Source organism: Pomacea canaliculata, linkage group LG7 (assembly GCF_003073045.1).
Source record: "Pomacea canaliculata isolate SZHN2017 linkage group LG7, ASM307304v1, whole genome shotgun sequence".
Lineage (NCBI taxonomy): Eukaryota > Metazoa > Mollusca > Gastropoda > Architaenioglossa > Ampullariidae > Pomacea > Pomacea canaliculata.
The window spans coordinates 22,390,709-22,412,249 of record NC_037596.1 but is presented as its reverse complement, the minus strand read 5'-3'; the positions used below and the strand labels follow the sequence as shown (position 1 = coordinate 22,412,249).

Sequence of the window (21,541 nt, the reverse complement as noted above, 5' to 3'; positions counted from 1 at the left end):
TGCTTGAACACAGTAGGCTCCCTTTTCACTCATGGACACAGTAGGCTCCCTTTTCACATCAACACTGGCCAAATCAAATCAAATCAAACTTTATTGTCAGAAAATTTTCTTTAGCTCACGAACACATATAATATGACGATCCATGTGGTCGGACGAGAACTGCGTGAAGATGATTGCGATGTGGGAAAACTATCGTGTCTGTTCGACATGGGAGACCCGGACGCGGACTATACAAACAGATCTAAAGCCAAAAATGACTTCACAGAAATTGCTTGGAAAATGGGCAATGGTATAACTGGTAACAATTTACTTATCTTTGCTTCGATGATTGTGTACTGTTTAGCGATTCAGTGATTAAAACACTGTTAAAGAATGCATGTAGTTCATTGAACGAGGAAGACGACGTACATTCGCAAAAAAGCGTCTGCACTCCCGTGAATCTTCCGAAGATATTTCCTTTAGCAGACACGCTCCTAATCAGTTCCTTCGAGCTACCCACATCTTTTTTTTTTCTTCTTCTTCTTCTCTCTCTCCGCTTCATGTAATATAACTATCGTAGCCACAGTTGCTTCTAAAAGTATCTCGTCGTCCATGGTGCCTGCCTTATTGTTGACTACCCACAATGCACTGCGCGGATGACGTCAGTTCGCAAGACACGTGTGTGGCCTTGCTACGTGGCAATGGGACGCATTGCGCAAAGCTGTCTTGCGCAAGTCTTTGTACAAGAAACATTGCAGCGTGGGAATAGGCCTTAAGGTCAGTGATTGCAGCTGCTTGCGAAACAGGTGCCGTGACAACAGATAAGGTGAAGGCCACCGGTTCAAGGAATCTTTTAGCGACATTCTCGTCCAGGTCACGTTATTGCGCAGTTCGTGTCGGTGAAGACGGAGATGGAGAGGGGTCGGGGCTAGGTGCGGGTGGAGGGGTCGTTTGACGTCATGAAACCGGATCGCTAGGTTCACCGCACAGTCTTCTCCTCTCCCTTCACTTACCCTCACCCTCATCCCTCTCTCGATCTCTTTAGTACAGAATTATTTTCAATTTAATATATTTAGTTAAGGTGACCAGACGTTTCGGGGGCGAAAGCGGGACATGTGCCAATGATGGTGTCGTCACCGTCAAAGAATGCCAAAAAAAGTGATTTTTAAAGACAACTGGGACATTTGATGGACTTGCCAGAAAGCCAGAAAGCGGGACATTGGGCGGGACACGAGGTCAACAGCGGGACGTCTGGTCACCTTAATTTAGTTATTAAGAAAAACTAATTCCTAAAATTGGATTCCGTTATATTCAGTTCTGTTCACAAGAGGTAAGCCTCTGAGCACTGCAATTCAAAAGAATCAACACCCACATTCCAGTGACGTCACGGGTGTCGACTCACTGATGAGGCAATGTCTGATGTAGCTGAAGAAAATACCACAATGCCTCTCGCGCATGCGCCGTGACATCCTGACGTTTTATTCTCAGTCGTTGTCTCTGTGAGAACTATAGACCTTGACATGTGACCCAAAAGTCGCGATCACTTGTGTCACAAGTATTCCTCTCCCTCTCCCCCTCACCCCTGCGCACACAAACAGAACGAAGAAGAGGAAACGAACAAAAAAGAGGACCTCGAGATAAGTGGGTCACGAAAGGTCAAAGGACTACCTTTGCGACAGAGGCAGTTGCCCGCGAAAAGCAGAAGCAAGCACTGTGACGGTCGACGTTTCCGAGGACAGGGTGTGATGGGGAAGATAACATCTGGCATTGCAAGGGCTGCTGGGAAGACTTCTGGACCATGACGAGGACAGAGTGTCGCAAGGCGGCGTGTTTCTTGGTGTGAAATGAATGTGATTCGATGGACAATCACACACATACGATAATAATGAAGATTACTTATAGAGCCTTATTAGTTTTGACAAATTATTTTTACTCTTTACGGTGAAGTATAGCTGTAAACAAACAAAATCCACTTTGTTAGCTAATGTTCTCAGTCTCGTTGATAAAGACCTGTCATTGTCTGTCATATCTTAACACTGGCGGATTGTCTGTCAACCTCATGTCACCCACCCAGTTAATTCTGTGCACATTGTTGTTTAACTTTTGACATGACTGACTGATACTGACTTTAGAAAGTATATTTAATTGACATGTACTCGTGCATCTTTAAATATTGACATATAAGTAGTGATAAGCTGAAGGGCGAAGTTGGATGAATATTGTCGCTTATGTTCGAAGGTAGAGAACTGGGAGACAAGGGTGGGTGCACTACCCTCTCCCTCCTGTGCATCAATGGACCGCAAACACTCGTGTGTCCTGGCGGTGAACCATGACAAGACCAACATGGCTGCCGTGGTACGCGTGTTAAAAGGGTCAAGGAAAGAATTTTTATTTAGACGATTAGGTCACTTCCGGTGTCTATAAAGTCACTGATTAGTGTGCAGTCCAGTCAGACCCCAGTTCTCAGTCTGACCTTGTCTCTGGTGGAAAAGTCAGTACTGTTGCTCTTGTTTGAGCTTATAACGGTCTAAACGCAAAGATTTAAGACTTTTTCTTTAACAAGTGTTTACAGGAAAATCTTTTCATATTTACATCTGTGGCTTTGGTTTTAATCACGATCTTTGTCACCAGATTGTGATTTAGCAGCTGACGTGTCATCCTTTGGTTGCTGTATACTTCGGCGTTTCACACCTACGAACGAAGTCAGTGTCTGCGAGGCTGGTTCCACATGGCATCACACGCTGAAAGATCGGTAAGTGAGCTTATGACACAGGACATGACACACCCTGTGCCATAAAATAGTGATAACAACGAAATGTAAAATACAAAAGAGAGAATTATAAAAATACAAGGAAGAGAGAATAGTAAATTACATAGAAAAAGAAATAACTAGAATATGCAAAGAAAAGACATTTCAAATACAGCTACAGAATCTGTACAAAACAGACATAATACAAAAATATAGCATTAAAATATAGAAAGCACTATTAAATACAACGTGAATGAGCTTTATAATATAAAGAGACAGAAATCTTATTTATATCTTATAATGATAAATTGTTGTAAACTTGAGTACGGAAGAGTTTTAAAATAAGGTCGGGAATTTATGTGATGTCTCCGTTACCGAAATAATATTTCGATGCTACCACCACATAATGAATACTTTTGTCAAATTTTCATGTTTGGACACTGAAGTGCGGGTTTGCCCCACCGCCATTACCTTAGGCTTAGAGTTACTATACTTGAACTTATACTTTGATTGAACTGTTGCTGACGACGGTGTGACACTTAAATACACATATCACTATGTTACTTAAAATTACAATTTTAACGGAGAAAATAATTTTACTGACACTGCCAAAAAGGTTTTCTAAAATGTAAGACTAGTGAAAACTTAGTTTGCTTGTTTTATGATAAATATCACACTGGCTTTGCATAATTTTAACTCCTTTTAGATCCTCGATTAATTTTTAAAAATTACTTTTTACGAATTATTGTTGGACAAATTAAAAAAGTAACATTCGATTCAAGGAGCTGCGTCTCTAACACTCCACCGACTTACTTTTCTCAATTAATAAAAGATAAGAAACTCTCAGATGTAGTCATTTCATCAATGTAAATATCCAAAACTTAACTAATTTTTAAGGACTAACATCCATGCCAGCTGCTGATCAAGAACTGGAGTAGGTTGTTTTTATGTTCATCTGCAACCTGATCGCCAATGCTTTGAAACTTTTTACGATTTACTGGTTAGTACCCTCCATGTGTCGGTAAAAAGGGTGCAAGGCAGACTAGCTAAGGTCATCTTTTTGTTACTAATGATAATAAGACAGATTAGTCTGCTGTAAACATCGAAGACGTGGAGTATGTTTGTCCTGACCTTCATTAGCATATCACGTGATACGCAACGTGAAACACCCGAGTACCCGCTGCGCTTGTTTTGACTGTACGGGTGTGCGGTTAACCCTTTACCTTCCACCCGCTTTTTAAGGATTGGTAGGGCTCAGCGTGAAGGAGGGTCATGATGAGAAGTCGAGTAAACCTTTGAAAATGTGCGGCTATTGCGACATGTTGTGAAATCCCCTCTGACCCCGAGTAGGGGCCGTGAGAAAGGGGAGATGGAGTGGGGGGTTGTCAGGGGAAGGGGAGGAGAACAGCGAGTGATTCACTTGTCTAGCACGTGAAAGGTGAATTTAGTTACGTGACCTTTTAGGTCGATGGTTAATACTTAAGCTTATCATGCATTATTATCACGAACGTTCATCAGACAGTTGACTAAGTTCTTTTGACAGGAGTGTTTGTGTTATTTGATATTTCGTTTTACATGTTGCTGGAACCTTTAACAATAGAGCTTTGGATGAAGGGAATTCACATCACATGCATAGCTTCCAGTGACCTTATACACCCCGTACACCTCACAACACCCACATTGCCCACATCGCCTCTGATCTCGTCTCTAGCACCCATCTGACCTCACGCTTTCACTCGAACAACGGCCAGGGAGGTTCGCCGTGAATACACAAACAACCTACATACGATACTCATGGAGGAAAACAAATAAATAACCCAGTTGTCCGTTGTGATACAGACCCACAAATACTTAACCTGCATGTACTCAGTAAGAATAGGGTATGGTGGGTTCGAATCTCAGCTCTGACTCTCTGACTTACACATGCCCCAGCGTGCATGGGCTTTGGGTGTTTGAACGGCCCCTATAGGGAAGTGAGACTTTGGGATGGGAAGCGTGTAATTCGATCCTAAACGGACGCGTCCATCGCGCTTTTTTTCTTCAGCCGCTCTCGATTGGGTAGCCACGTGATCGTGTCGCATCCTTCCACCCGCTGTTACCCTCCCCCCTCTTTCGCCATCGCCGCGTGTAGGGTTAATCAGAGGTCACATCGTCCGGTTCAGCTTTGACCGGCGCGCAGACATTTTGAACTGTACGTCCATCTTCAAGTGAACACCGCCGATTTCTGAAGTAAGTCTTAATAAAGTTAAGTGAAAGATGCCATTAAAACAACTATACTTTATAACAGTGGATAGTCATGAATAATTTATGATCATATATAAGTATTGTAGTGCTTTTTGTGAAATGTTTCACGTGTTGTACCCGGCAGGTCTCACACATACATCCACTGGCAACTCGCTTTTACATGACGCTGTCTTCTATATGTGCTGTAAATAATTTAAATGGTTTAACCATATCCTTCTTGTTGTAAATAATCAAATTGCTTAATCGTATCTCTTGCCTACTAATTGCACGTATTTACTAATTACAGAAACGAAATGTTGAGCGCGAATACGATTGGCAGAAGCAAGAGGACAGTGCATGATGGGTTCAAAATCAACTAGTCAAGAGGTAAAGTACACACACACACAATCTCTCGTATCATTGATGATTAACTTCGAAGTTGAAATCTATGACATGAACTCATTGAGTCATGCTTGAAATTCGTCGTCTGCTTTCTCAATAACAGCGGTGCGGCGATTACCAAACGTTTGTGTCCGTCTTGGTGCATTCTAGGGAAAGCAACAAGACAATCACATTGCTTTCTGAACAACTAAAATTTTGGAAAATTAATGCAAAGCAAAAGAAAGAATTTTATTTTTGTACTTATACACTTTGAAATTAAAACAAAATGTATTAAATCCAATGCTATGCAATGAACTTTGTCAAAGTCTGTCATTTTTCTAACAATCACTTATCTGATCACATATATTTTCTTTGTCTTTAAAATGCTGCATGCCATTTTTTCAGTTTATTTTACATGATTTACAAAAGAACTAATTATAACAATCTTTAATTGCAGATCACACTGACTAGGTCTGGCTCAGTGAATTTTACCAGTAAGTTTATTTTGTCTCCCTCTATGATTTCATCAGGATCACTATACAAGCACAGGTTTTGTGTTTTTAGTGGTCTACATGCACATCTTATTATATCCATCTAAACATTTTCTGTTAATTAAAAAATTGTCAATAGACTTGCATCCATAGTTTTGTTTTGTCATTACTTTTAAGACTAAAAGTAATATTTTGATTTCAAATACATTTTTGAACAGAGTTCTCAGCAAAGTTGATGAGCAGAGCAAAACACTACAGAATGTAGTTCACAAACTGAATCAGGTCACCCTGCTTCTTCAAAATATGGGGAAAGAGGAGCTGATGAAGAAAGGAATTAGAACAAAAGTGGTATGTCATTTAAGTATAATGTGTTAGTACTAGACACCTTTTTTAAATGTTACCTTTAGCTTTAGCTAATATATCAGTTAATATGTATGTTATGCTTTACAGTCTGATAAACCATTTAACAAACAGGCAGGCATAGCATCGGCTTACAGGTTAACTCTCCTGACAAGAATGTGTGGTCAGTGTAATATTTGCATTAAAAATAATACACATTTTATGAAGTACAAAATAATGTAGTATTTTATATGCATAGATTTTATTTATAAAATAATTATGTCACTTGCTTTTCATGGTGTCAAAATGAGCAGTCTGTGTGTCTATTAACTATGACCACTAAAATTGTTCTACTTTCATAAAGAACAGCTTTGATTAAACTCTTAATTAACTTGGTGATTTGAGTCACTTAATGCCATTATTTTCTCTGAAGTCCCACTAGGGTTTATTTAAGAGACTGGGTCTGGTTTGTAGCTATATTCATCATGCAACCATTGATGCCTCATCAGTGGAGTAGGGTTCAGCATTATATCTTAAACATATCCAATCCAGTGAATTAATTTATTTCGCATTTGTATTGTAGTATTTTACATGGTGGAAACAACTAAAGATTTTTTTTAACAGGTTCAGCACCTCTCGTGCACGGAGAATTTTAAAACGGCTGCTATTTCAGAGTTGGCTCAGTGGAACCAAAGGGGAAAAAGTTTCCAGTCACTTCAGCTGAGAAGTATATTAATTGGTGTGTAGTTTTTGTTTGGTTTTGATTTCTTTGAGGTGTACGTCAATATGAACTTAAAAGGACAAGTTTCCGAACAATTTAAAAAAAATAGTGATCTAAGTATTATTTTCTCTACATTTACAAATTTATTATTGTGTACAATAGCATTTAAGTCTACCTTACAATTTCTATTTGTGCACAGCTGCAGTCCAAGAGACATGGATTGAGGAATGATTCGAAGGGTGATGCATCTAATGGTGAGTGGAATTACAAAATGAGTTTTGTCAAGTTAAATTATTAATGTGAGCATTGTTTTCTTCTTCGTGGATTTATTCAGTAGGCCTATTTACTTTACTTTTTGTACTAAAGATTAATTGGTTACTTTCAGATATTATCCAAAACTTCTTATACACACAAATGGCCATCAAGACATTACCGTTTAAAATCTTTTATTCCACTCTTGTTCAAGTTCTTGTAATCTCACTAGTAATTAGTAGATTTATGAAAGCTTTAACTCTTTCTTTACACAAGGCTAAAGGCGGTCAAACCCCCCTGTACGCATGAATTTAACCTTTTTCAAAAAATTATTAAAAAATAACTAAACAAGATAGAACAGAAATTTAAATTGATTATGACAGATCAAAATGTGTAGAAGTGGAACAATTTTACCGTAATCTTGCTCGTGAACTCACTTTTATGATAATCCAACCAAAATTAGGTATATTATGTGAAGTTTGGAAATTTTTTTTTTTTTTTACACATTTCAAACAAAAAATTCGGGAGCAGATGAAACCATTTTTACACATTCGTGGTCAAATTCTCCTTCATCTGAAGCAGGAATATCCTCTGGGATGTTCTTTCTTTTGTTATTCGACGTTTCAGATGCATGATGTTCGCAATGTGTACCATCGAAAAGGACAGGTAGTGTAGAATATCGGCGAGACTTTCGTTCAAACGTACGTCCTTCGTCATGTAAGGGAGATAATTGTGTTCATAAAGGCCTAAACTATCATATTTATTAATTTTTTTCTTTTAAACCACGAGCTGTAAAGGCCTAAAAAAATTACAACAATGCATAAGCCCAATGTAAATACTGCGTAACAAGTGAGCAGGGCAAAATCGGCCACCCGTGTTGAGTGCATAAAGGAAGAGTTAAGCTTTCATCTATGTGAGAGGTTAGTTCTACTTACATAGCAAAAATCAAAATATGTAAATGCATTGTAACTTTTTTCTTTTCTTCTACAGGGATTCCACCACTCATGGATCGATTTTTGGTGTCATATTTTTCTATCTTTTATGTAAATTGTTTGACTTTATGTTATAAATAATTATTTCAAAAATAATTTTCATGGGGTAAAAAATTATTGACTGCAATTTTTATGTAAATAATTGGATGAATGCTTATGTTCAAAAACAATTTTAATGCTTTAAATAATGTAAACTGCTAAAATAGTTTTTTTGGTGTAAATAATAAAATTGTTTAATGATATCTCTTGCCTACTATTTATGCGTTGTGAGGAAACGAGATTTTGAAAAGCTGTTGAATGTTTTCTTCATGGTGTGCAAGCCTGTGTACCAGTGTAAGTAAAAGTGAGAAAGGGTGAGGGATGCAGCAAGGTGGGAGTGGGAGTTGGGAGTTTGATGGGAAAACACGACTTCTCATGGGCGATCGGTGGGTATGCAATGGTTTTTTGGTGGGAAGGTGGGTGGGTCTTTCGTGGGAAAACATGGCAACCCGTGGGAATTCCCTACGAGGTCCCCTTAGGGTCCCGCTTCCAAAACCCGAGAGGGACCCAACTTTCTTCCCGAAGAGGTCCCATGAGGGACCCAAGAGTTCTTGCAGGCTGGGGCATTACCGTCGGTAGTTCTGGCTGATTTCCTCTTATATATATATATGCAGATGTTCGAGTTTGAAGTTACAGTGGAACCTCGGTTAGCGAACGCCTCGGATAGCGAATTTTTCGGTTAACGAACAAAAATTTCGCTAAAAATTTGTCTCGGATAGCGAACAAAATTTCGGATAACGAACAAAAATTTCGTTAAAAATTTGTCTCCGATAGCGAACAAAATTTCGGATAACGAACAGCCACGTGAACCACACGTGACCGACCAGCATGTCATCATTCGCGCTCGAGACAGTTACGATCAGTCGTTCCTTACCTGTGCGCATCCTTCTTATTTAGTGATTGTTGTGCTTTATTTTAGTAAGATAATCCTCAATCATGGCTCCAAAGAAGATTAAGAGCAATTAATAGTAGTGAGGTAATGACAAGGAAGCGGCCAACAAATGAATTGAAAAAGGAAATGATTTCAAAGTATGAAGGTGGCATGCGTCTGTCGGATATGTGATGTCGTATTACCGAAGAGTTTTACAAAAAAAGGCAGAAGAAGCAGACACTGGACAAGTTTTTTTCTTCAACCTCAAAGCTACAGAAAAGGGAAGTCTCCCCGATTTTATAATGTCACGTGTGCTCATGGAGAGGGGATTCAAGCAGTAATTCCACTCCTTCCTCCCCACACCTGTTTCCAACCACGCCGTCAAAACGGCAAGTTTTCTGTTTAAATGCTTTTCGTTAATGTTTTTATGTTTATTTAACTCCGTTTATATTGCATTATAACTGTTCTCATTAAAACAAATACCTATATATATATACAGCCTGTAACTTTCAAATAGCGAGTCAACAGGGGCTGGGAACCAATTAAATCTATTTCCTTTATTTCTTATGGAAAAAATTGTTTCGGATAACGAACATTTCGGTTAACGAACAGCTTTCCAGAACGGATTAAGTTCGTTAACCGAGGTTCCACTGTATTTGCTAGCTTCCCTAGAAAAATGTGTGTTCGTGCACTCGATTGTTTGTATGGAAAACGCGTTTAGCAGTGAGATGGGGAAAGGCACTATAGACATACACTACATCGTCATCAATTCTCTATTATATAGACAGTTTTATATTGCATGAAAATTATCTTTTTTTCTATAAGCTGGTAGTTTTAGCAAGAAGCTCAACGCGGCTATCGTCATTAAAACTTCCATTAAAAAACAAACAAACATAAAAACAAGCAAAAAATGTGCACCTACCAGTTAGCTTTCAGAAAGAAAACTATCCTTCGATCTGATTCCTGGTTTGCGCATTGTTGTTGACATTCTGTATTTTTATTGTTTACTTGTTTGTTGGTTTGTTTGGTGCAGGATGAACAACAGCAAGACAGTAACAGAAGCATGGTTGTCCAGAGAAGTCATAAGAAGAGAAAGGAAAAGGGAAAATGGATGAACTCAAACAAGAGCTGGAGATGGATGAACACAGAATCCCTGTTGAAGAACTGTGCCGCAGGCTGGGCACTGACCCCGACAAGGTCTGTGGACTGACTTTACTTCGACACTAATGAGGGTTTATTTTAAAAATGTGGAAAGGTTTTTAATTGTCCTGATGTTTCCTAGTTTGGTTGGATGATTAATTTAACTCTTCAAAATTCACAGATGTGACCTCATCCTGAATGTGTGAAATTCTTCTGGCTGTGAAGTAATTAAAGTGAAAGTTTGAAGCTTCAAAACGACTATCGTAATCAGGTTACTATAATTTTTAGATCGTCATCTGATTTTGTTCACAAACCGACTACGAGACCTTGGCGTCCTCCTCATCTGCTTGTCTCATGGCTTACAGGGCTTGACACCAGAACAAGCCCGCGAAATCTTGTCACGTGATGGGCCAAACCAGCTGACACCACACAAAACCACACCAGAGTGGGTCAAGTTCGTCAAACAGATGTTTGGCGGGTTCGCGATCCTGCTTTGGATTGGCTCCATCCTCTGCTTCATCGCCTACGGCATCCAACTCACCGAGATGCCGGACCCCTCAGAAGATAATGTGAGTTGTAGTCACGTGGTTTCTTAAAGTGTAGTCAAAACCCAGTTATAAACCGATTTCTACATTGTATAACTGGAGATTTGCATGCAGGTTATTCTACTAGTGTGTAGTTCATCGAATAAGAATGTTTAAATAATCCTGTGTGAAACGAAAATAATTTCATCCTATGTATGTAAATCAGTCATCTAAGTATGTAAATCAGTCTTGTCACCGAGACACCACTTACAGTAACAGTGCTTGACAGTTTGACCATGCAGCATGGTCAAGGAAGATCACAAAGTGAACATGTGGATAGTTTATTAACAGTTTATTAATCCATCTTATGTTCCATGACGACAGTTGTACCTGGCAGTTGCGCTGGCAGGTGTGGTGCTCATCAGCGGCGCTTTCTCGTACTATCAAGAGGCCAGATCATCTAGAATCATGGACTCCTTCAAGAAAATGGTACCACAGGTGAGCTATGCTTGTGTCACCATCACCATCATCGTCATCACAGAAGTTATAGATAATGCCAGGTATTCAGGGCAAGTGGCAATGGCAAACAAGTAGCCATCGGGGTGAAAGGTTATCTATTTTTAGCCTGTACACATCTGGTGTAGATCACTGCAAACAGATCCAAGAGTGAGAGTCTACAATGTTGACGCACGTAAAATCACTCAGAAGCATTGGAACATGTAGCGAGAAAGTAAATCAAGAGGACAGGAGATGAGAACGCGTAAAATTGAAGTGAGGTGGAGAAGCTGGCACAGAGAGATGAGGGTACAGACAACTGTCGATGTGTGTTATGATACTCCATTATTTGCGACAGTATGTTGCTTTCACTGCGATAGCCTGCTGCTACTTTTTGTGTCTGACGTCATGTGTGCGTCATTTGTTCCACGTCACTTGAAGCAGAAAAAGACGTCATATATGAGAGGAAAAATCTATAAATAGCCAAGTGAGCGGGGAAAACAACGGTCTTCGTCCGCCATCTTCGTTATAACTCTCTCAGTGACATTCCTCTGAACTTGTGCCTCTTCGACTCCATTCACCTGCAAATATTTTCATCCTCATCATCGTCGCCGTGGGCTCATCGAGCGTTGTGTGTGTGTGTCATACGGCGTGCGTATGCAAGGTAAGTGTACGTTAGTCTTATTGCATTTATTGTATTTACTGTGACAGCATGCAATCGTGGTGCGCGGCGGTCAGAAACTCAATGTCAAGGCCGAAGAGCTGGTTTGTGGTGACGTCATCGAGTGTAAGTTTGGTGACCGCGTGCCGGCTGACATCCGGGTCATCTCTGCTCACGGATTCAAAGTGGACAACTCTTCACTGACGGGAGAATCCGAGCCGCAGAGTCGAACCCCAGAGTACACACACGAGAATCCCCTGGAGACGCGCAACCTGGCGTTCTTCTCCACCAACGCTGTCGAGGGTAGGTTCCCTGACATTCAATTTGTCTTTGTTATGTGTAGAATTTTCTTGTTTTTTTTAATATTGTTATACAATACTATCTTCCCTTGTAACCAGGCACGTGCCGTGGTGTAGTCATTCGTGTTGGCGACAACACGGTGATGGGTCGCATCGCCAACCTGGCGTCGGGGCTGGAGGTTGGTGACACGCCCATCGCGCGGGAGATCTCACACTTCATCCACGTCATCAGTGCCGTCGCAGTTTTCTTCGGCGTCGTCTTCTTCGCCGTTTCCTTCGTCATGGGCTACCAGTGGCTAGATGCAGTCATCTTCCTCATCGCCATCATCGTTGCCAACGTACCGGAAGGCCTTGGTGTGACAGTCACAGTAAGTGTTTACTTAGTCGTCTGAAGATTTATCATATAGGTTGTGAATAGCAATACAATACAATACAATACAATACAATACAATACAATACAATACAATACAATACAATAAGCTATTCGTTGATCGTTGGGCATAGGTGTGCATGACAAATCTCTTACTCTTTCTGGCCACAGGTGTGCCTGACCCTCACGGCCAAGCGCATGGCGCACAAGAACTGTCTGGTGAAGAACCTACAGGCGGTGGAGACCCTGGGTTCGACCTCCACCATCTGCTCCGACAAGACCGGCACACTGACACAGAACCGGATGACAGTGACTCACGCCTGGTACAACAACCGCATCATCGAGATCGACATCAGAGACGACAGAACCTGTGAGTAACTTTTGCTGAAGTCGGAAATACGCCTTGTACACTAGCTGGATGGCTAACGACTAGCTGGCAGCTACACTAGTAATATTTATTAATTAGCTTGTAAGTCGACTGCTAGGCATATTCTATCAGATTAGGGGATACAGACTCTACTGTACCTCTGACTGAATTTTTTAAAAGAAACGTTTGCTTATAGCAGTGATGCCCAACCTTTTTCGGCCTGCGGGCCATATCCATTTCGGACAGCCGTGTCGCGGGCCACTTCACGCAAAAATACAAAAAAGAAAAAAAATAGAGCAGATACCATTTTTTATTAGAAACAAGTTGTACTTACCATTAATTATGTAGTAATTAGTGGGATATTTGAAGTTGTTTTCTCGAAACCAACTTCTGAATGTCTGGCCTCATCGTAGAGACACCAAGTCAGAGCACTGAATCGAAATGTTCGTCTATCGAAAAAAAGATTGGGAAACGCCCCTACGTGGGGATAAATACTTCTTCTTCTCTTTTTTTTCGTTTTTTTCGTTTTTTTTTTTTTTTTATTGCTAACATGCCGATTTCCTGCACTGTGGGCAGAAGTTTCGCGGGCCGGATATGGCCCGCGGGCAGTAGGTTGGGCATCCCTGGCTTATAGAAAGGGAGATAATTTTGAAGATAACAGAGGCCCCTGAAGAATTCCGTTAAGAGAACTTTTTTTTTGTAAGAAAAAATTGACTAGCAGTACCAGAAAAAGTTTTGTGTAATAATAGCTTTATGTGTCTTAAAACAATTTGATATTATCAATAATAATTATGAGGTACAGTCACTGAAGAACTTCAATGACAACAAATTATGAGAATGTCTGTCTTGGCTTGACGGGTACCTACCTATACGTCATTTAAATATCTGGTGTCTACCTTAGACATATCTCGGTCTTACCGTGTGATTTTCTTATTTGCTTTTACGTAGGCAACCGCCGTGACCGTGATGACCCAACGTTTACGGCGCTAGCTCGCGTCGCCATGTTATGTAACCGCGCGGAGTTCAAGGCCGGCCAGGAGAACATACCAGTCCTCAAACGGTCAGATAGACATTTTGTGTTTTTGTTTTGCTTCTCTCTCCCTCGTCCTCTATGTGTGTGCGTGCGTGCGTGCGCGCGCACCTGTAATTGCTTGAGCATCTAAACGCCCCTGTTTAAAAATGGTAAACGGAAAACCGAGTGGCTAAATCTGTAGCGTCCAAACCAGGAGGAGAGAAGGTTCGATACCAGTCTGGTTACTTTGACATCCAGTACTAAAACTCAAAAACCACTATTTAACCATTTTCACGCTTCGAACTATAATATTTAAATATTTTGCATAAATCGTTTGGACCTTCCTTTAAATACTTTCCCGTCTAGTATTAAAAATTCGAAAAGTAATTGAGAATTTTGACGCCCTGTGTTGACATCAAACAGGGAGTGTAATGGCGACGCTTCTGAATCAGCCCTGCTTAAGTTTGTTGAACTGGACATTGGTAACGTGACAGAGTTCCGAGCTCTCAACAGGAAGATAGTGGAGATTCCTTTCAATTCTACAAATAAATATCAGGTGAGAGAGTTTTTTCCGCGCCATCTGGTGGCTGGAATGACTAGCGTCAACTTAGATCGTTGTTCAGGATGTAAAACACCACCTCGTGTTCTTTCTCTTTGAAGCATGCACATGCATCTGTATATTTTCACATATTCTCTCAATTTTATCTCGTATTAGCCATGACATTAATATTGGTGAAAACTTTCCGCTGAGTTGTCCTTGTCACGGCCCTTGGAATGCGTGTATCAGAAAATTCTACAAATATTAGACATGGGGTCCGCAGACAAAATGTAGGTCTATAAAATAGCATGCGGAACCGCACACAGCAGACCCATGCTAGCATAATTCGGTCTATTCTTGAACAGGTGTCCGTCCATACAACTGACGATCCTGATGATGATCGCTACCTGTTGGTGATGAAGGGGGCCCCCGAACGTATCCTTGACTGTTGCTCCACAGTACTCATCAACGGAGAAGAGCAGCCGGTGGACGACCATTTCAGAGAAGTTTTCAGCGCTGCTTACCTGGAGCTGGGTGGTCTCGGAGAACGTGTGCTGGGTCAGTGTTACCTTGGTCGTTACAACCTTGTCACCTGTTTGTCTTTAAAGTGAAATACCATTGGAGGGACTCTTTCTTTTTTTTATTCTATTGGCTCGTTCACTTCTTGTCTTCCTCTGCAGAATCACGCCACCCTCAGTTCTTGTTACCTGATTCCTCTTTGCGTTTTCTATATTTGTTATCAACACTGTTGTTTATCCTTTCGTCTTTCCATGTCTCGTTCTTCTTTCAAGCGCTAAGGACGCTCCTTACGAGCGTGAGTATGGGGGTGTGCGCTATTTCAATTTATTATTATTATTATTATTATTATTATTATTATTATTATTGTTGTTGTTGTTGTTGTGTTGTTGTTGTTGTTGTTGTTGTTGTTGTTGTTGTTGTTGTTGTTGTTGTTGTTGTTGTTGTTGTTGTTCGTGTGCCTGTCGAAACTATATGAGATTTTTTTCCGTTTATATTATGAGTGATCATTTCTATATTGTTGCAAAAACAGTTTTGTCTTAGGAAATGTTGTTAGTGAGGTATCGGGGTTTCTGTATTCAGTCACGGACAACAAATGTTTTCATCTGAATGAGCCTATTTCAGTGACTCAGTTTTCAGTCATACGTACCATACGAGGGATTTCTCGTGTAAATATATACTTTAAAAAAAATCTGCTTCTACGGTAGTTGTAATTGTGCAGGTTTCTGCGACTTGTACTTACCCACCGAGCAGTTTCCTCCTGGTTTCAACTTTGACCCGGAAGGTCCTAATTTTCCCATCACCGGGCTTCGCTTCGTGGGCCTGTTGTCCATGATTGACCCCCCGCGTGCTGCAGTGCCGGATGCTGTGAGCAGATGTCGCAGTGCTGGTATCAAAGTCATCATGGTCACCGGCGACCATCCAATCACAGCCAAAGCCATCGCCAAGAGCGTGGGCATCATCTCGGAAGACAGCAAGACAGTGGAGGACATTGCTGCTGAGAGGGGGATCCCAATGGAGGAGGTGGACCGCAGGTACAAACGCGCTACCTGTGTTCAGCTAGAACAGTTCTGGTGTGTCAGACATACACGATGTCATACCGCTGGTCACGCTTTTGTTGTTTTCAAAAGATTTAACTCTTTGTTTTCCTCAGTTTGTGGTGAATCTCAAAGTAAATAGTCTTCCCCCCCACCACCACCACCCCTTCAATGTTCCTTCTCCATAGAGCGATATATGGGCGCAAGGCTTAAGCTCTTATCATCAATACAATCAAAGTTGGGTGTCTTTGGTTCAGATCTCGCTTGGACACATTGCTTTTTTTTTCTGTATGGGACACTTTTTACAGGGCAGACGGCATTACCGTTACATATTCTTACTTGTAGCTTTTTTTTCTTTTTTTTTTTTTGTTACATCCCATCTCTTAATAGGTTTAATAGGGTTACATGTAGGAAGCCATCAAACCTTTAGCGCGCCTGATGTCCGGAATAAAGCCTGAATTTTCAAAAAATCCGAGATATGCAGTTCTTCATATGCAAGTGTGAACTGCATTCAAGGTCGAGATAAAGAACTGTATGGTGGAGCACTTCAGGGTGATTTTACATGTTTTAACATGCAACAGTACACAGCTTTCAAGTAATACTAAATATATACGCCTTTACAAATGAATACAGTTTTAGTTCTAGAGAACCTTCTCCCTTTTGAAAATAAAAAAGAGAAAGTTGGGTCGTCGTTGGAATTTCTCACCCTCAAGTTTCCACATTTTCCGAGTCGGTTTAATTAGAAAGGAATTCCACAGAGCCTAGCAACAAGTTACAGAGAGTTTTTTAAGTTGCGGAGCTAGTGCACTCAACATGGGGACGCAAGGTGTCTCCGTGAATAACACGTAATCCAAATGCGGGTTTTCATATATGAATATTCTGGACACAGTGTCTCAGCTGGTTTTGTCGTTGTTGTCAATGTACAGGAACGCCAGAGCCGCTGTCATCCACGGCGGTGACCTGCGCAACATGAGCCCAGCACAGATTGATGACGTCCTGCGCAATCACTCGGAGATCGTCTTCGCGCGCACCTCGCCGCAACAGAAGTTGCTGATTGTCGAGGGCTGCCAACGTCTAGGTCAGATCGTCGCCGTCACGGGGGACGGAGTCAATGACTCACTGCTCTCAAGAAAGCTGACATTGGTGAGTTCCAGTCCTATTCTATACCGCGGTCGTATTATTTAAGGACCAATGTGAAAGGTGCGGAAAAAAGAGACTGCGTTTATTTAATTTTCTTTTCTCGTCAAAAAGAATGGAGGATGCCCAATTTTTGAACAGTTAAGACGTAGTTAAACCTGCAAGCTTCGACATCTACCATGTTTTTTTTTACAGGAATTGCCATGGGCATTGCCGGTAGTGACGTCAGCAAACAAGCGGCTGACATGGTTCTGCTTGATGACAACTTTGCCTCCATTGTTACCGGTGTTGAGGAAGGTGAGTCCGGTGAGCAGCTGTCTTGGGCATATTTATTGGCCGTTCCAGACAGATGTTGCTGCAATAAGAAAAGGCTTTGATTTATTAAAGACTTAATAGTGTGACGATGCTAGGAGTAATTCAGGTTAGTGACTGCAGATGTAAACACATCGACCAATGCCTCTGGGTTAGTAACAGCAGGTAGTCAGTTCGCACAGGTATTACAGCTGCTGAAGGCCAATGCACATAGTTTGGTGACAGCTGCAGACCACTTCAGACAGGGTGGGGATAACAGCTGTACAGAACTGAGGACAAAAGCTGTACATAGGTTGGGAAAAACAGACGCATGGCGGCTTGCAACAGATAAAGACCAACTTACAAAGGCCGGTAACTGCTGGAGACCAACGTACAAAGGCCAGTAACAGCTGGAGAGCATTGCACATTGTTTCTCCCTTCTTGTTCTCGTGTTGTTAGTGATGGTGGTGGTGTGGCAGTTGTGGTGGGGGTTCGGCAAACTTTAGTTAGCACGTTCGGCTCACTGTCTCACAGGCCGCATTATTTTCGACAACTTGAAGAAAACCATCGCCTACACCTTGACCTCCAACATGCCTGAGTTGATTCCCTTCCTGATGTACATCGTCTTGAACATCCCCCTCCCCCTGGGCACCATCCCCATGCTGTGCATTGACCTGGGCACCGACATGTTGCCGGCCATCTCCCTGGCCTACGAGACTGCCGAGAGCGACATCATGAAGCGCTCGCCACGTGACCCAGTCAACGACAAGCTGGTCAACGAGAGGTACGTTGGTTACTGCGGCAATAGTTGTTGTTGTTGTTGTTGTTGTTGTTGTTGTTGTTGTTGTTGTTGTAGGAAATTCGCAATTTAAAAGGGTGTCTTTTTGCGTTTTTTCAAAAGATTGGTCTCAAGATCGTATGGTCAAGTAGGAGTGGTTGAGGCCGTGGGTGCGTTCTTCACATACTTCGTGGTTATGGGTGAAAATGGCTTCTGGTGGGACCGTTTGATAGGCCTTCGCACTGAGTGGGAATCACCTGCTATCAACAATCTGGTGGACTCCTATGGCCAGGAATGGGTAAGTAAATTAATCCTTAACCAAGAGAAACGTATATATATATGTACGTGTGCATGTTTGCTATTGTCAGACAGTCTAATACTAGAGTGTATGGTTTTAGTGGTTAGACTATCACCCTAGCTCTTCATGACATGTTCACTGTTGCTGGATGATGAACCTAGCACAGCAATGGATCTTGAGTGATGTCATGTCATTAACACAGCACTACAGTGCATGTTTACTGTTGTTAGGTTTCAAATTGATTGTTCTCAACCTATTTTGAACTCACCACAAGAACATCTAGTACAACAGAGTTGAGTGTAGTTCTGATGTGTAATTTTTCTGTATAGGTTTGAAATAAAATTCATAAACTAATCTGATAAGACCACGAAAACAGCACCGCCCTGACTTTAACAGAATGTGATTGTTTATTGTTGTAAGACTATAATCACACCAATGTGGGAAAGTCTACAGCTCGACTACAAACCAACCAGTACAATACAGTTTACTGTTGTCAGACTGTAAGCCCATCTGTACAATGCATTTTTAATGTTTCCAGACCTACGTCCAGCGGAAGAGGCTGGAGTACACTGTGTACAGCGCTTTCTTCGTCTCCATTGTCATCACTCAATGGGCAGACCTCATCATATGCAAAACTCGTCGCCTGTCTCTTCTCCAAAAGGGAATGAAGTGAGCGAAAATACCTGAAAAATCCTACGTGATGTGAACGTGAATACAAAGAGATCAAAGCGCGACAATAGGTCCAATCATTTTAACCCAATTATTTCTAATGACCGAGCAGATTTCAGTGGATGAACAAACCCCACCCCCTCCTGTTTTCGCGATGCACGCCTACAAACGTATTCATGTACAGAAAGAAGACTAGAACACAGGTTTCATGATTAGCATATAGATATGTTGATGTCGTGAAGCTTTCACCTAATGGAAAACCTGGGATCATATGTTGATATCTGTGCACACACACACACACGTCGTGCCATGAGTTCTTTTCCCTCTTTCTGTGCATGGTGATGAAGGAGGGAAGGGAATACTCACCCGGATTTTAGAGTACAGTGTACCGATCAATGTCTAGTCATCAGAAACAAAATGGCAACTCAATCTACCTTTAAAGCATTTAAGCTGCAGTACATTATACATGTGAGATTAGCAGCTTGAAAGTACTTCAGACCTTGTCCGACTGGAGTCGGGGCAAAAGAGCTGGCATAAAATGTTGTCCTTCTCTAAAAGATAGATAAGACTGTAATGTCTACAGTGGCTAGTGTTTGTTAGTTTTCATCAGATTTGGATGAAGGAGAAAGTTCAATTTGCATAAAGCAAGCATCATTTGGGAACAAAGCTGAACTATGTATGTTATTTACATTGTTATTTGTAATTTTTTTTCACAGAAACCATTACCTGACGTTCTCCTTATTCTTCGAAACTGGTCTGGCTGCTCTCTTGTGCTACTGCCCGGGGATGGACAAAGGCCTTCGAATGTACCCAATCAGGTGAACAGAGATGACTAGTCACAATGGTGATGATGTTGGACAGATTACTCATGTTAGAAGTACCTACCGTTGATTTTCCTTTATCAGTCTGCATCGACGAAGAAGAAAAGATGAATAGTTGGGTGGGGGAGATCAAGAGAGAAACTGGGGAGGGGCTGATGAAGTTGTGGAGAAAGAGAATAATTCAGAAGGCATTCAAAATGCAGAGAAGTTAAGACTATTGAAGGTAGGGCGGTCAATTCTCCTCTCTTAAGAATTTGAGAAAAACTCGTCTTTGTATAACTTCATGTTAACTAAATGTTTATTTGATTTACACGAAGTGACACGAACGATTTATGTTTATTTGTTTACGCAGGTTCTTCTGGTGGCTGCCCGCCCTTCCATTCAGTCTGGGGATTTTATTGATGGACGAGTGTCGCAGATACTTTCTACGACGAAGCCCTGGAGGGTTTGTGGAGAGGCAGCTGTACTTCTAGAACAACTAGCGTGAAGATCATTTCTCATCAGCGGTTCTTCGTGATTATCTTCCCTACATCGTGATTTATCTTTGCTCTTCTGTCCAGTCGTCACTTTGTAATCATTTTCATGCATATGGTTGTACATTTTATGAATGCATTTTCATATGTTTACTAAAAATGTATTAATATACATTTTATATTTGAATGCACTTTCCATACATACACGTAATATACGGTCTGTACGACAAACTTAAGCTCTGACAAATCTTCCCAATAGTATTTGTGCTCATTTTAAAGCTATAACCAAGAAATGTAAGTATACAGTGGTTTCAAAGTGATGTAAAGACTGAAGAATAAATATAAATCAAAGCATTGGGATGCTCAGTGAAACGAAGAACAGCTCATGAAAAATGACCTTCACGCGTCTTGTTACAAAATTATTTTAGTTTTTCTATTTGCTGTAAACCATGCACAATAGTATTAACAAAACAGGAAATTTTATAAGAACTGGAAAATAATAGTACATTATTACACTGTTGGTGTTATTTTATAGAAATGTGCCTCGGTCATCCATTTAATATACATTTTTGAGCACTTTATATTTACTATCAAACGATTATTACTTCTTATCACAAATGTTGCTAATGAGTGTACAGTATATTAATAGTTTCATTTATAGATTAATCAAAATGTTAATGTGTTTTTACGCGGCATTGTAATCTTTTTGTTGAACGAATTGTAATCTTTTTTGATTCTAATTATAGTGTAAAGTGAACCAGTGAAAAAAATCGCGTATGTTGAAACATTTCTTACAACAGTTGCTAGAAAACAGACTTTTACAGTTGTAAAATCAATTTCATCATCCATAACTGTAATTAAGCACAAATGTTAGGATGGGGTAAATGTTTAGATGTCGAGATTGTGTTGTTTTTGGCGGGGACTCTAATGGAAAATTAGGAAAGCATTTACAAGCACTAATTAAAAAAATGCTGAAAAATGAAATGTGAGTGTGAAACTGTGATTGTAAAATGAACGTTTCCTTCAGGCAAGAGTGAACAAATCTTGACTTGTCGCCTGACTTGGACGGTCGGCAGCA

The 21,541-nt window shown here is 40.8% G+C and overlaps 1 protein-coding gene across 1 annotated transcript; it reads left to right on the top strand.

Annotated features, from left to right (window-relative positions):
• The first annotated feature begins 2,365 nt into the window (after window positions 1-2,365).
• LOC112567978 (sodium/potassium-transporting ATPase subunit alpha-like) lies at window positions 2,366-21,439 on the top strand. Its single transcript, XM_025244936.1, is given in 20 exon segments — window positions 2,366-2,470; window positions 2,611-2,731; window positions 10,071-10,234; window positions 10,543-10,746; window positions 11,086-11,199; window positions 11,908-12,160; window positions 12,256-12,524; window positions 12,698-12,896; window positions 13,842-13,953; window positions 14,329-14,461; window positions 14,809-15,001; window positions 15,681-15,993; window positions 16,923-17,113; window positions 17,116-17,139; window positions 17,329-17,430; window positions 17,959-18,208; window positions 18,326-18,500; window positions 19,039-19,169; window positions 19,886-19,987; window positions 20,343-21,439. Coding segments are annotated over 18 exon segments (2,976 nt in total). The 5' UTR covers window positions 2,366-2,470; window positions 2,611-2,731; window positions 10,071-10,144; the 3' UTR covers window positions 20,464-21,439.
• Window positions 21,440-21,541: the final 102 nt, after the last annotated feature.